General features: G+C 46.4%; 1 protein-coding gene across 6 annotated transcripts in view; it reads right to left on the bottom strand.

Moving 5' to 3' along the window:
• Window positions 1-16152, bottom strand: part of LOC103177699 (multiple PDZ domain protein) — a 107710-nt gene that overhangs the window by 30435 nt on the left and 61123 nt on the right. For 4 of the 6 annotated variants that reach the window (XM_042332387.1, XM_042332389.1, XM_042332403.1 and 1 more), the window contains 3 exons: window positions 15111-15209; window positions 14295-14378; window positions 5577-5766 (listed from right to left, as the gene is read on the bottom strand). In XM_042332387.1, coding sequence (XP_042188321.1) covers window positions 5577-5766; window positions 14295-14378; window positions 15111-15209 — 373 coding nt within the window. The remainder of the gene's footprint in view (window positions 1-5576; window positions 5767-14294; window positions 14379-15110; window positions 15210-16152) is intronic. The other 2 variants (XM_042332397.1, XM_042332406.1) reach the window with 2 other exon arrangements.

Raw genomic sequence — 16152 nt, 5'->3', positions numbered from 1 at the left:
ACTTGTGAAGCGCTTTGAGATGTGTCGCAGAAACTTGGCTCTCCCCCAATCACCCCCATCCCCCCAGTTGAAGCCTCCCCTCCAGGCTACACCTTCCACCACACCCCCCCGTCCAAATCAACGAGGTGGCGGGGTGGCTCTCATCTCCAAAGCCTCCCTTGGTCTTACCCCCTACTCCTCTGGCTGCTTCCCCTCCTTTGAGCACCTCACCCTCTCTCCCACTGAAAATCCTCCTGGTCTACCGCCCCATAAGCCCCCAGCTCCTTCCACACAGACATCTCTACTCTCCTCTCTTCCCTGTCCCTCTTATCCGAACGTCTGCTCATAATGGGCGATTTCAACCTCCACCTAAACTCCCTTTGCACAACGTCTTCCGACTTCACTGCCCTCCTCTCCTCGATAAACCTCACCCTTCACATAAATTCACCAACCCACAACTGTGGCCCTCGACCTGCCCTCGACCACATTATTACCCACGGCCTTGACATTTCCGACCTTAGCATAGGGGACAAGGCCATCTCGAACCACTTCCTCATCTCTTTCTCCTCTCGCATCCCTCTCTCCTACACTAAGCCCTCTACCATTCTCTAGCGCCCATGGAAAAGGCTACCCCCTGAGACCCTCACAAAGGCCAACGCATCATCAAATATCCTATCCCTCTTGCCTTCTACCCGTGGAGATCCTGAAGCAGCCGTTCAGCTGCTCCATGATCGCTTCTCCTCCACCTTCAACTCCCTCGTCCCCCTGAAATCCAGGACCATCTCCAAACCCACCCGATCCCCCGATACAATAATCATCTCCGCTGCCTAAAAATCCAAACCCGGTGCTCGAGCGCAAATGGCGGAAAACTGGCCTGACAGTTCACCGCCAACTGTGGCTCGAGCATCTCCACTGCTACCGCCGTTCTTCGACTCCAACATCATCTTGGAGGCCAAAAACAATCCTAAAATCCTTTTTTCCACCACCCACTACCTCCTCCGTGCACCCCCTCAGGCCTCCTCAATCTTCACATCCAATGCCAAGTGCGAGGAGGTCATGGACTTCTTTTCATCCAAAATCCACAACATCCGCCAGGCAACCTCATCCGCCTGCCTCTTGTCACCCACCACCCCCCATCTCCGTCCCCCTCACCCTCCCCATCATCAGCTCCTGCCACGACCCTCATCCTACATTCCTTCCTACCCATCTCTCCCGCCTCCCTCTCACCCACTATCACCTCAATGAAACCCACCACCTGCTGCCTCGACCCCCTCCCCACCAACTTGCTGATCACCCAGTTCCCCCTCCTCTGGCCACTACTGGCTGACGTCATCAACCAGTCCCTAGCCTCTGGATCAGTCGCTGCCCCCCTCAAAATTGCTGTCATCACCCCCTCCTCAAAAAACCTTCCTTAGATCCCTCAAACCCCAGCCACTACCACCCTATTTCAAACCTGCCCTTCCTCGCAAAAGTCCTAGAACGCGTTGTTGCCAATCAACTCCGCGCACACCTCTCCTCCCACTCCCTCTTTGAACCCCTCCAGTCCGGTTTCCACCCTGCCCACAGGACAGAGACTGCGCTTGTGAAAGTAACAAATGACATCCTCTCTATCTGTGACCAGGGCTGCCTCTGCCTCCTTGCCCTCCTGGACCTCTCCGCCGGATTCGACACAATCGACCACGCCATCCTCCTCCACCGCCTTTCCTCCATCATCCGCCTCAGGAGACCGCACTCGCCTGGTTCGAGTCCTATCTCACAAATCGCCAGCAGTACATCTGCACAAACGGCTTCTCCTCCCGCTCTCACTCGGTTACCTGCTGGGTACCCCAAGGATCCATCCTTGGCCCCCTCCTCTTTCTGATCTACATGCTCCCTCTTGGGAATGTCATCCGCAGACATGGGGTACACTTCCACATGTATGCGGACGACACCCAACTCTATTTTTCCACCTCACTTTGCGACCCCCAGTCCCCTGATGTTCTTGAGCCTGTCTGTCAGACTTCAGGGGCTGGATGAGCACAAATTTCCTTCAGCTGAATATGGACAAGACGGAAGCCATACTCTGGCTCTCGTCAACGTCTAAAATCTCACGGTTCTCACCTCCTCCACCTACCCGACCTCCCCCTAAAACTATCCAAACCCGTACGCAACCTAGGCATCAGGTTCAACCCCCATTTATCCTTCCTGCCCCACATCCGGTCCTTCACCAGCACCGCTTTCTTCCACCTCCGTCGCATTGCCCGTCTCCGCCAATACCTCACTCCAAAAGCCACTGATACCCTGGTTCATGCCTTTGTCACCTCTCAGTTGGACTATTCAAATGCCCTCCTCTCGCCGGTCTCCCCTCTACTACCATTCATAAAATTCAGGTCATCCAAAACTCTGCTGCCCACATTCTTACCCGCACCAAACTGCGCTCCCCGATCACCCCAGTCCTTGCCAGACTGCACTGGCTGCCTGTCCCAGAGAGGATCGACTTTAAGATCCCTCACCCTTGTCTTCAAGTCCCTCCACTCCTCTTCAACCCCCTCCCTCTCTGACCTCCTCTCTCCTCACAACAGTGCCCATTGCCTTCGCTCCACCGGGTCTGGCCTCCTCCTTGTCCCCTGAGTCCTCCGCTCCACCCTCGGCAGCTGTGCTTTCAACCACTATGCCCCAAGGCTCTGGAACTCCCTTCCGCGCTCCCTTCGTCTTGCCCCCTCTCTTCCTATTTTCAGGTCTCGGCTGAAGACCTTTCTTTTCGACCACACCTTTGGTTACCTTCCTCCCCCTCCCCTTGCCTCGGCCCTTGGATCCGTTAATGTGAAGCACTCTGAGATGCCGTCCAGCGTGGAGGGCGCTATATAAATCCAAATTGTTGTTGTTGTCTTGAAGACGTGATAAGGCGCTATATCAAATGCAAGGATTATTATTATTAATTCTACCCTCCTATCCTCTCTCTCCTCTGCTCCGAATGCCTCCTCATCCTAGGCGACTTCAACCTCCACTTCACCCCCTACTGCTGTACCTCTGCTGACTTCTCCTCCCTCCTCTCCTTCCACATCAACCCCACGTCCACGTTCACAATCATCCCCTTGATCTGGTGATCTCCCGGGCCTCACCGTCTCGGACATCACCATCACTGAAAAAGCCATTTTGGACCACTATTTCATCCCCCTCAACTCCTCTATCCCCCTCCCCCACCACTCAATCCACCACCATCTCCTAACTTCCTGGAAAAAAATCTCTACCCCACTTCCTCTCAGCTGCCCTGGAGTCATCCGAACTCCTGCCCCTCTCTGGCCTTCTCATAATGATCTACCCACCTCGCTCCCTCTTCTCCACAACTCCTTCTCCTCCTTTCTTGACATTTTTGACTCCCTTGCCCCCTGCACCTCCCGAATTGTCTCCTAATCACGGAAATCTCCCTGGTACACCAACCATCTCCGATCCCTCAATCCACAAGTGCGTGTCGCCGAACGCACCTAGATCAAATCAAATGGCTCGACCATGCGAAAACCTGCCGCTCCGGAGAAGAGGAGCCAAGGACTACCCCAAGGTCCTCTTCTCCACAAGAAGCCGCCTCCTCCGTCCACCTTCCCACGCCTCGCCCATCCTCTCCTCCAATTCCAACTGCGAGGAGATGTTGTACTTCCGAGTCCAAAATCGAAGGGATTTGCTCGGCTATCTCTCCCGCGTTTACGCTAAGCCCTCCCCACCTCTGCCTCACACCCTGGCCCCTAGCCACCTCTCCTTACGCACTTTCAACCCTGTCTCCCCTTCTTCTCTCAACTCCATCATCTCAACAATGAAGCCCACCACCCTCTCCCTCGACCCCAACCCAGTTCCTGGCCCCTCTTTTAACCAACATCATCAACCACTCCTTATCCACTGCATTGCCACTGTTCCCATCCCTCTAAACACTGCTGCCATCACCCCCATCCTCAAAAAATCTTCCCTGGACTCATCACTACTTTCCAGCTACCGCCCCATCTCCAACCTCCCTTTCTTCTCCAAGGCCCTGGAACGAGTCGTTGCTTCACTCATTCCCCATCTGCTATTCCCTCAATGAACCCCTCCAATTGGGTTTCAGCCCTGGTTAAAGTCACTAACACATTCTGTCCAACTGCGACCAGGACTTTTTCTGCCTCCTCATTCTCCTCGACCTCTCTGCTGTCGACCATTCTATCCTCCTCCACCGCATCTCCTCTCAGCTCAACCTTCACGGACCTGTCCTTGCCTCCAGGACCACTGCTGTTCTCACAGACTATCTGTCGCACATCAAGTCCTGGATGAAAGCAAACTTCCTCCAGTTGAATGTGAACAAGACTGAGGCCCTCCTGCTTGGCTCCAGTCCGCGCCTCCCTACCTCGGGCATTGACAGCATCACCCTTCATGGATGCACTCTACACCTCATGGAGCCAATACGGAACCTCGGCGTCCTGTTTCACGCTCATTGTCCTTCATCCCCCACATCCGTGCTATGACCCGCTCTGCCTTTCCCCACCTCCTCAACATTGCCTCCTCTGCCCTCCAATTGGTGGGCGGGCCTTCTGCCACTCTGCCCCCACTCTCTGGAACTCCATCCCGCAGTCCCTCCACCTCACCCCCTCCCCTGCCTCCTTCAAGACCCATCTCAAGACCGTCCTCTTCGACCGTGCTTTTGATCACCCTGCTTCCCCCCCCTGCCCTCCACCCTCCCAAATCCTGAGCCCCAGCTTGGGTCTGAAACACTGACTGTCCAGCGCCTTGCAACGTCCTACTGACGTGAAAGGAGCTATACAAATGTGATTTTATTGTTGTTGTACTAGCCTCAATGTCTGATCCCTGAGGGGACTTGTTTATTGTTTTAATCCTGTATAGCTCCAATTGCACAATTGTTGAAAATCTGACATTTTAATGCAACACAGAGGCAAAATATTGATGCTATAAAAGTATAACTTGTTGCAAATCAATAAGAAAAAGCTGAAACAATACTTGCTGTAGTTCTATGACTAAAACTACAAACACTTGATTCCCATGAAAAATTGTGTGTTTGGTTGTTAACATTATTAAAAAAGTCATCTATTAAAGATTCTCTTTGATAACGTTAATAAAGAACATTAAATGTTCCCAGGCCTTCTAAGGCAATACTCAAAAGATTTGAAGGGATTTGCAAACCAAACATTGCAAATCCTCAAGGTCTATACAAATCTAATTTTGTTGTTGTTGTTCCAGTCATTAACTTCTCTAAATTAGAACCAAATGTTACTGCAGAGAAGGCAATTTAAAGTACTCATCCCATACAAAATGTTAATGTACAGATTAGAGCCAGAATGCTGATGTTCACTAATTTAGTTTTATTCACCAATGAGCAGCAATTACTCAGGCAACTTTCAGAAACCTGAAATATTGTGTTTCCAAACGCTGTACAAAATAAATTAAAATAAACTTTTTTCATTGCAAGTTTAGAAATGTTCCATTACACAATAGTACTTCTATTCTGTAAAATATTCCATGTTAATTTAGTAGTGTTATTATGGTTTGAACAAACCAAACTACAATGCAATATATACAATGTATACATTATACAACGTACCACATCGAATTTCTTAAAAAAACTGTAGAAAAATACATACTCCAGGAGTAACCAAATTCATCTTCTTCTTCAGTTGGATCCTCCGACTTCATTCCCAGCTTCTCTAGAGATCCTGTAATATTGGCTTCTGGAACAGGTTCAGGCGGTGATGGCTGAGAGAGTGGTTCTTCAAGTAGTGAATCCTTAAGTGCTGGCGTTATTTCAGTCTCAAAATCAGGCTGGCTGGAAGTCTGAATGTTGAAATAATAAAATATGGTGAGATAAAATTTTGTTGAAGTAAACAAGAAATAAGAGAAAGAGCCATGGAATTATATTAATTTGAGCATTCAATGTTCACTCTCATGTTGCAGAGTATTGAACTGATCTGGTTAAATAATTAAAAGAAAGTACTGCACACAGTAAAGCATATTAGGTTGCAATTTAAATAAAACAGGAAAAAAAGTTCAATAGAAGCAGAACAGGTGCATCTATTTCACTGAAGAGGTGGACTATAAAGTGCAATCTACAGTGGCTTGTAAATTATTGGCTGTAGGCACTTGCGGCAAATTTGACTTTAGATCTTCGAACCACATGAATTCAGAATATCCTAGATATGACCTTTTTACATGTATAAAACATCCATCCAATTTCAATCTATCTCAACACCATGTTGCTCAGTCTGCTTGAAGGAATTTTTAGCAGCAAATAAGCATGAAAGAAAAAAATGCCTGGACTGCTGTAAATTTCTACAGTGAAGTGACCAATTATTTTGTAAGCATAGCTTGGTATTTGTATACTTGATATAGTGAAACAAATAATTTCATGATCATTCATTTGCCTGAATGATTTTTAAGTCAATATATTTATCCTTTTGATGGCAAGACCTTAATCCCGCCACCCAAAAAAAAGTTATTTTCTCTCCTTTCTTGAGATTTCACACACCGTGCACCAGTTCAAAAAGTGACATTCCTCAGACCTTCATCAATACAATCATAAAATAATTAACTCGGGAGTGGAAAGAGCTGCTTGTAGTGACTTTGCGAATGAGTTTCTTACTCCTTGAGCAAAGCCACCCAGTTCCCCAACTTTATCAGTTCCAAAGCTGGAAACAGCACGAGGAAGCATGGCTTGTTCTGCCACATCACTTAATGTCAAAGAACCAAAAGTTTAACTGCAAAGTTAAGATGACCATCACCAAAGCCTGAATATTATCCAGATATGAATAACAATCTGGAGATTTTACTGAAATTATATTGCTAGGAAAACCATCATTAATTTGATTAAGCAAACACACATGCGGAGAGCTTTCCAACATGCTCAGAGTCAAAGAAACCCCTAAAAAATGCAAAGTAAATTTAAACACAAAAATCAAAAATTGCAAAAAAAATTCACCACAAAGATATACACAAACAATTTGAACAAGATAAGTAAAGAAAACGGTTGTCAATAGCACCAAGTGTTCAAAAATTAGCACTTCATACTCACAGGAAACCTTACTGGGTAGCTGTATTACTCTGTTACAGATCACTATCGCAGAACCTTCTTGCCTCAACAACCACATCATGCAAACTGAGACAGATGGATAAGTGATCATTACCGGTGATATGAAAAGATTGAAATAGGTACTAAGTGTACATTACAAGTTATTTAACTCAGGTACTGTAATTGGACACTGAACCAGTTATTAAACTGAAAGATAAAACTAGCAATAAATATGAGGTCTCCTATTAATTCAATATGTCTTAATTTAATATTCATAACTGCACATCATTAGGTGACAAGTTAACGTGGGGGGACCTGCTGACTCTGTCTCTTCAACCTCTCTCTCCCACCTTCCCTTCCTCTCTCTATGTCCACTGTCTTGTTTTTCACCCTGCTTCCTCCTTCACCCCAATAGCATAACCAGTTTGATGCATATTAATGGACAATAGTTATGATGTTTCTACGTCCCTTCCAAAGACATCTTTGTTTACTAAAAATAAACTTTATTAGACGTAAACACATAATTGAAACTAATAATTACTATACTTTTTTAATAATTCATTTGAGATTTATTACAAGAAGTTTGCATTTATCGAGCGCCTTTCACGTCGGGAGGACGTCCCAAGGCGCTGTACAGTTGGGTCAGGACCCGAGCAGGGGGGAAATGGTCAGGGTGAGGGCAGGGAAGGGAGGGAGCGAGGAGGGGGTAGAGAGTCGAGAGGGGAGCTGAAGGCACGGTCAAAGAGAAAGGTTTTGAGACCGGCCTTGAAGGAGGAGAGGGAGGAGGCAGCGAAGGCACTGGGGGATAGAGTTCCAGAGCCTCGGGGCTGAGAGGCTGAAGGCCCGACCACCGATGGTAGGATGGTTGGGGCGGGGGACGTGGAGCAGACCGGAGCCAGAGGAACGGAGGGTATGGGCAGGTAAGTAGGGGATAGTAGGTTGGAGAGGTAGGAGGGAGCAAGGCCGTGAATGGCCTTGTAGGTGAGGATGAGGATCTTGAAATCAATCCTCTGGGGGATGGGGAGCCAGTGGAGGCGAGCGAGGGTGGGAGTGATGTGGTCGCGAAGCCTGGTGCGGGACAGTACACGAGCTGCAGAGTTCTGAATGACCTGCAGCTTGTGGAGGGAGGTGCCGGGATGGCCGGCGAGGAGAGAGTTCCTGTAGTCCAGCCTTGAGGTGATAAAGGCGTGGACCAGGGTTTCAGCAGCGTGAGGGGTGAGGTAGTGCCGTAGTCTGGCGATGTTCCAGAGGTGATGGAAGGCGGTGCCAGTTGTGGTGCGGATATGAGGGAGAAAGGACAGCTCAGGGTCAAACAGAACCCCGAGGTTCCTGACTGGCTTTGAGAGGTGGAGAGTCCGGCCTGGATGCTGATGGTGTCAGCGCCTGAGGTGCGGAGGCGCTGACGTGAGCCAATCAGGAGGGCCTCGGTTTTTCGCACGTTGAGCTGAAGAAAGTTGTCTCTCGTCCAGGACTCGATGTCGGACAGGCAGCTGTCAGGACATCGGTGGTCGTGGAGTTGAGGGTAGAGGAGGAAAGGTAGAGTTGGGTGTCATCCGCATACATATGGAAGTTAACCCCATGTCTGCGGATGATGTCACTGAGTGAGAGCATATAGAGGGTGAAGAGGAGGGGCCCGAGGACAGAGCCTTGAGGGACACAGCACGAGACAGTGCGGGGGCTGGAGGAAAAGCCGTTAGCGGAGATAAAATGAAGACGGTGGGAGAGGTAGGACCTAAACCACTCAAGGACAGGGCTTTGAAGGTTGAGGAGGAGCTATGGGCAGCACAGAAACCCGACTGGAGGGGTTCAAAAAGTGAATGGGTGGAGAGGAAAGAGCGCAGCTGGGAGGCGACGACTCTTTCGAGAACCTTGGACAGGAAGGGGAGGTTGGAGGTGGGCCGGTAGCTTGATAGCTGCGACGCATCAAGGGAGGGTTTTTTCAGTGTGGGAATGATGGTGGCAGTTTTGAGGGGAATGGGAACAGAGCCAGAGGAGAGGGACAGGTTAATGGTGTCTGTGAAAAGTGGGGCAAGGAGGTGGAGCTGGGAGATAAGGAGTGGAGTGGGGATGGGGTCAAGGGAGCAGGTGGTGGGTTTCAAGGACAGGATGAGGTTGGTGACAGAGGGTGGGGAAACGGGTTTGAAGGTGTGTAGGGGAGGATGGGTAGGAGTCGGCGTGTGGGAGGGAAGGGGTGGGGGGTGGGGGGAAGTTGAAGGGGCAGTGATCGCGGAGCGGATTCCCTTGATTTTGGATTCAAGGAAATCCAGCATCTCCTCGCAGTGAAGGTTGGAGGAGATGACCTGCATGGGGTGGCGGTGGGGGACGGATGTGGTGGAGAACAGAAGCCTGGGGTTGTTCTTTGCCTCCAGGATTATCCTGGAGTAGAAGGACGACTTGGCCGAGGCTAGATAGAGTGGAGCGGTAGGTTTTGAGGCGGTCCAGCCAGATTTGCCGGTGGATTTATAGGCCAGATTTGAGGCAGGTGCGTTCAGCGGCCCGCACCTGGCTCTTCAGTGAGCAGAGGTGGATGGTGAACCAGGGGGAGGAGTGAGAGTAAGGGACAGTACGGGAGGTGATGGGGGCAAAAGTGTCGAGTGTGGAGGAGAGGGTGTTGTGGAGGAGGGTGAGAGCAGAAGAGGGGTCAGTGAGGGTTGAAGGCCAGAGGGAGAGGAGTTCAGAGGACTCCAAGGAAGCGGTTAAAAATTGTGGGGGTAACTTCTTCCAGGGGCAGTAGAAGATGGTGGTGGGTCTGGTGGAGGTAGGGAGGGGGGTGGAGGTGGTGAAGGAGATGAAGTGGTGATCAAAGACGGCGTTATCGGTAATGGTGACATCCAAGACACTGAGGCCTTGGGTGATCACCAAATCGAGTGGTTGGCCGTGAATGTGAGTGATGGAGTTGATGTGCAGGGAGAGGTTGAGCGAGGAGAGAAGGGAGGAGAAGTCCGAGGAGGTGGAGCAGGAGGGGGTGAAGTGCAAGTTGAAGTCGCCCAGGATGATGAGGCGATCAGAGCAGAAACAGAGAGATGTTAGGAGGGTAGAAATGTCAGAGATGAAGGTGGGAGAGGTTTTAGGGGGCCGGTAGAGGAGGAGAAGTTTGAGTGAGAGATGGGACGGGTGGGAGAGGGTGAGGTGCTCAAAAGAAGGGAAAGAGCCAGAGGAGTAGGGGGATAGGGCAAGTTGTGTCCTTGAGATAAGGGCTACACCATCGCCACAGCGGTTGGGGCGAGGGATGTGGTGGGAGGTGTAGCCGGGTGGTGTGGTCTCCGTGAGGGGGAAGATGAGGACATCAAAGCTAATTCGCGGATGACACAAAACTAGGAGGAAGTGCCAACACAGAGGACGACATTAGAAAAATGCAGCGAGACATAGATAGGTTAGCTGATTGGGCAGGTAGGTGGCAGATGACGTATACTGTAGGGAAGTGCGAAGTCATCCACCTAGGTAGCAAAAACAGTAGAGGGGGTTATTTTTTTAGAAGGGGAGAGATTGGAATGTGTTAGCGTCCAGAGGGACTTGGGTGTCCTTGTACACCAATCACAGAAAGTTAGTCTGTAGGTGCAGCAGCAATTAGGAAGGCGAACAGTATGTTAGCATTCATTATGAAAGGATTAGAGTATAAGAGTAGGGAAGTCTTGCTGCAACTGTATAGGGCCCTGGTGAGACCACACCTGGAATACTGTGTCCAGTTTTGGTCTCCTCGTTTAAGGAAGGATGTACTTGCCTTGGAGGGGGTGCAGCGTAGATTTACTAGGTTAGTGCCTGGGATGAAGGGGATGAGTTACGAGGATAGGCTGACCAATTTGGGCTGATATTCTCTAGAATATAGAAGAATTAGAGGGGATCTTATAGAAACCTATAAGATCATCAAAGGGCATAATAGAGTAGATAGTGGGAGATTGTTTCCCCTGGTTGGAGAAACTAAAACCAGGGGTCATAACCTTGAAATCAGAGGCCAGCCCTTTCGCACTGAGTTGAGGAAGAACGTCTTCACTCAAAGGGTGGTGAATGTATGGAACTCATTACCCCAAAGGGCTGTTGACGCTCAGTCCTTGAACATATTCAAGACTGAGATAGATATATTTCTTATTGCAAAAGGGATTAAGGGATATGGGGATAAGGCAGGATTAAGGTTATTAGCTGGAGTTAGATTAGAAGATCAGCCATGATTGAATGGCGGGGCAGGCTCGAAGGGCCGAATGGCCTACTCCTGCTCCTACATGTTATGTTATGTGACTTGGGGTGAGCCAGGTTTCAGTTAAGGCCATGATGTCAACGCTCTCATCAAGGATGAGTTCGTTGATGACCAGGGCCTTATTACAGAGGGAGCGGACATTTTGTAGTCCGATGTGGTTGACAGAAAGGTGTGTGGGAGGGGAGGGGGGTCCAGATTGTGAGGCAGGGGTGGGGGGGATGGGGATGAGGGAGGAGAGATTGGTTCCCTGGGTCTGTGTCCGGGGTGGCTGGCGAGTGTGGTGGGGAATGGGGCAGTTGGAGTGGCTGCTGCTGGACAGCCAACGCCGAGTTCCACGGTGAGCCCGGCGGAGGATTCCCAGGCTGGAGCAGAGGGAGGTTGTAGGAGGGTCAAGTGGGGATAGAAGGCGAGGGGGACAGAGAGAGAGGAGGAGAGAGCGGGAGAGATGCAGAGGGGGGAATGTTTGGGGGAAGGGAGGAGGGAGGGAGGGGTGAGGGGGTGAGGGTCAGAGCGGCAGCCATAATGTGCACGCGGGGACCGGGAGCGAGCGGTCAGGCAGACAACATTAGCCCATAGGCTGGGTCTGGGGCAGCCAACCCAACAGGAACATGGTGTTCCCTGATGCGAGCCCTAGGGTGGGCGCAGAGGATTTTTTTTTTTTTTTTTTTTGCGCGCGCACACTCCTGAAACTAAACCATGATGTCAGCGGTTCCCCCGCTCTACCCTCCCCCCACCCCCCCGAGCTGAACTCCCTGCCGCCTCGAGCTTTATACTACCTGAAAGTAGGCCCAGGCTCCTCCCCGCGCTCTCCTGCCGCCGCCTCCCAACATTAATATCACCCCGTGTCATCTATCCTATAATTAAATAGCCAGACTCTTTCTAATCCTACTTGCTTTTAATGAATTGGCAATGATTGAGGAACCTCCGTGAAATACTTTTGCTTGTTTTATAAATGCTCTCGAGAATGAAATACATAGAATTTTACAGTTTACCTTTAAAAACTATGAATACAGAAAGGTGAATGTAGTGGAAGAACTTTCAGTGTAAAATATTTGCCCAATTTAGTTACCGGAAAACAGTACAATTTATATTAAAGTAGCATTGTTCACGTTGGGAGGACATCTCAAAATGCTTCAAATAAAGCATATTCTACCAGGTTACTTATCTCAGATATAGTCTTCGGTCATTCTGTATACATAAAAACTTTACAAGTTCAGCAATACTTGTTCATGTAAAAGGAGTATTACAAAATGTATGTCTTCTTTCCTTCCCTGAAGACATTGGAAGAGATTCTGGAGAGCATCCAGCTCTGTTACCTCTTTGAAATGGTCATCCATTATGAGTCAAATGAGATAGCAAAGTGCAATCAATTTTTTTGTTTGTGGATGAAATCTAAACTTACTCATTCTGTCCTCACTTATATGCTTTCCAGCAGGCATCAATGCATGGAAATTGGGAATGAACAGTTGGTCTCCCTTGTCCGCAAAAACAGACATCAGTTGTAGGGGAAAACCATAAGTGTTGAACATTTAAAGGGACAGTGTCCCAGTTCCCAGAAAATACAAGTACAAAAGGAAAGCCGATACCCTTAATGTTACCCATTCTTACATTTAACTGATACATTTTATGTTTATAATGTAGAGGTTGGACAAGGAAGCATCTTAAGACTCAACTAAGAAACTTCATATAAATTAAACAATAAACACAATTTTGTTCAAACTACAGTTTTAAATATAGGATTCAATTAGAACAAATTATGGCGGCATTCTAATTGTAAATTTCTTGAGAAGTTTAAATTTTAAAAATTACATGTCAAAGATGAAAGGGGAACTGAATAATTTATGTACTAAGTACACACACTGCCAAACTATTGCTAGTTTTGGAAATTGATTTGGGTATAAAACTACCATTTTTTAAATAAAATAACATTAATTCGGATCTAGAATTTAGCGATGAAACATTAATTGTACAAAAAGACACCCTAACAACACACCTTAGCCAATTTAATTAATCTTTTCACATCACCTTTAAGAATCACACATTTACAGCACATGGAATAGCCAACCATCATTAACATCCAAAATCCTGCAGGAATCCACAAACCTTAAAGGGATTAGTTGGGAAAGGGAGCGTATAGGTTCTAGCTTGATATGCAGAATCCTAGTACAAAACAAAAACAAATGGTTGCATAGAAACCAGAAGACCTCATCCTCAGGTGTTAGCAAACTTTTTAAAAGATTTATTAAGAAGTAAAAACAAACTACATGTTGATGTAGACACTGAAACATTGTGTTAATGTATCACTTTTAGTTGCGTAGAGCACTTCTTGCATTAAAATCATAAAGATGTGATCTTCATTGATAGCCTAGTGGGTAAAGGCACTGTCTTGTGTTATACCAAACCATACAGACCAGAAAGTCACAGATGCAATTCCCTATCTGTGCTAATTTAGCTGAGCTCAATGAGAGTGCTACAGTTAACTTAGTACCCTGGAACAGGGAAGGGCAAAACAAATCAGCTAAGATTTCCATTCCTAATGATTATAAAGTACTTACTCTTTTGGATGAGATGTTAAACCGAGGTCCTATCTACCTGTTAGGTGGACATGAAAGATGTAAGGAGTTTCTCCCAGTATGCTGTCCAACATATCCCCCCAAAATAAAATTGGTCACTCACTCCATGTCTGTTTGTGGGACATTGCTGTGCGCAACTGGCTGACGCAACACACAGTCGATCCACTTTACAGTATATCCTGTGAAGCGCTTTGAGACGTCTCAAAGACGTGATAAGGCACTCATATCAGAAAGATGCAAATTACAAGGAATAGCAGCTCTGCTGAAAAGCATGAATGATAAGAAGGAATCAGATGGGACCTGGTCCTACAAGATCAAATAACTTAACCACATTCACTACAAGGGTCAAATACCCTGCTAACATTCACTGTGTGCCGGATCACATATGAAAAATTGTAACTTTAGCAAGGTGCTGAAGAGTTACCAATCCAACACTCAGTGCCCTCAAAGAGGAATAGAGAGTAAAAGAGGAAAAAAATTATGACAAAAAACAATCAATCGTTGCCAGTCCACATCAACGTGACTCACTAACCTTCAATTTATTTTCGTAAAATGTTTTTTTGGTCATATAATAAGGCATTTGGCAGGCCTTCTCACCATTTGAAGCTGCAGAAGTCTATTAAAATGCACAAATGCAATAAGAAAAATAATATTGAAGACCTGTCCAATAACAACAGAACTTTCTCATTCAGTAAATCACACTGAATCAAAAGGGAATAACTATGTTTGAATAATTATGACAAAGACATTTTCTTTTCCCAAATACAGTACCAATGTTACTATGTTGAAGGGATTATATTTTCTGCTCAAAGCACGTTTGACCCATCAGTAAATTGAACGCTTTCCTACATTTTGTAGCTATCTTTACTGTCCATATCGGTGAATACAATACCAATTTTTGTGATGTTATGGTCATTGTGGTCACTCTCATTAAGAATCTGAGATAGCCCAAATTCAACAGATAGTGGAGCCCTCAAATCAAAATCTTAATAGGTAAAAGGGAACAGGTTCTAACATTGTGCCTCCTCCTCAGAGTATATTTACACAATATTTTGAGATTTTAAAGGGTTCTGAAGCAGATTTTCTTTTAAACAAAAAGAAATGTAGAAAATAGAACATGCAGACCAAGACTAAAGTCTTTAGAGACAAGATAATATTCAGTGGTTTAGGCAACACGTTGAGATATTAATACATGGCCCAGAAGAAATCTTTACTAAAACATAACAATAGCTCTGCACTTTATTTAATTTACAAGTTTACAAATTTAATTTCTAGAAAGAATAATCTCATAATAAGAGACATACTAAAAGGCACAGAATGAAGAGAGAACACACAAGCGTTATCCAACCTGGCTAATACGGGTCTGAAAAGATTCAGCAAATGGGTTAGTATTGCCGCTGCTGCATTCGGGCAAGGTGTTAGACTGCAGGAAAGACAAAGGTCGTTTCTGAAACCAAGACAAAAACAACATTTCATCATTTGCATCAAAACATGTGCAGGCACGTTATCATCCCTGGTGCATATATTACATTTACTGAGATAAAACACGACTTAGAAATTGTTAGCACTACATTTTTGATTGGGTTGTACTCCACCATAACATGTTCAGAGAGTCATTTTCTGATTAGAACAAAGTAATGTAGGAATGAGAAAAGGCCATTCACTCCATTGTATTTTTTTCATCTTCCTTAAGGACCAGAATGACTCATTTTAATCTCCTCAAACTAGCACTGACTTATTTACTATTGAATCAGAATCAAGTTTTTATTTGCACTCCAAATTTAAGGAGAGCAAAGTGAAACTATGACAACATCAAGCTTATCTCAATAACTGCTTCAATTTCAGCACACACTTGCATTTCCCAAAACAGTATCTTCACTTAAAAGCTAAGAAATGTACAACTGATACCACACTCTGCAATGAGGCTGCGTAACATAAGTTCACGTGCAATGTGTATTAGTGAGAACTGCTGTTAATTGAAAATTATGCAAGATTACAAGCTGTTCTGATCATCTCATTGGGGAGTTTTATGTTGATGAATACTCTATTTGTTTAGTTTTAAAGAAGCAAAATATAAAATGCCCACTAAACAGATATGTTTAAATGGTAAAGAAGAAACCAATATCTTTCAAAGGGGTCTACCATCACAAATGAAATGATACATTTACCTTAGTTGAATCAAGGGAGAATGGGTTAGTGGAGGTAGGTTACTGCCCTCTAAGAGCAAATATTGATGAACAATTACACAGGGATTCTGGCTGGGAACACAAAGGCATGAAATGGAGGGAAAATTTGAATGAAAATAGTAAAAGATGAAATATGCTCTAAAAATTAGCACTATAGGGGTCAACTACATTAGTACACCTGATTTAGGAACATCTGTGCAGAAC

The sequence above is a fragment of the Callorhinchus milii genome, unplaced genomic scaffold (assembly GCF_018977255.1).
Source record: "Callorhinchus milii isolate IMCB2004 unplaced genomic scaffold, IMCB_Cmil_1.0 Scaffold1, whole genome shotgun sequence".
Lineage (NCBI taxonomy): Eukaryota > Metazoa > Chordata > Chondrichthyes > Chimaeriformes > Callorhinchidae > Callorhinchus > Callorhinchus milii.
The sequence above is the reverse complement of the archived record's forward strand: the minus strand, read 5'-3'. Positions and strand labels throughout refer to the sequence as shown.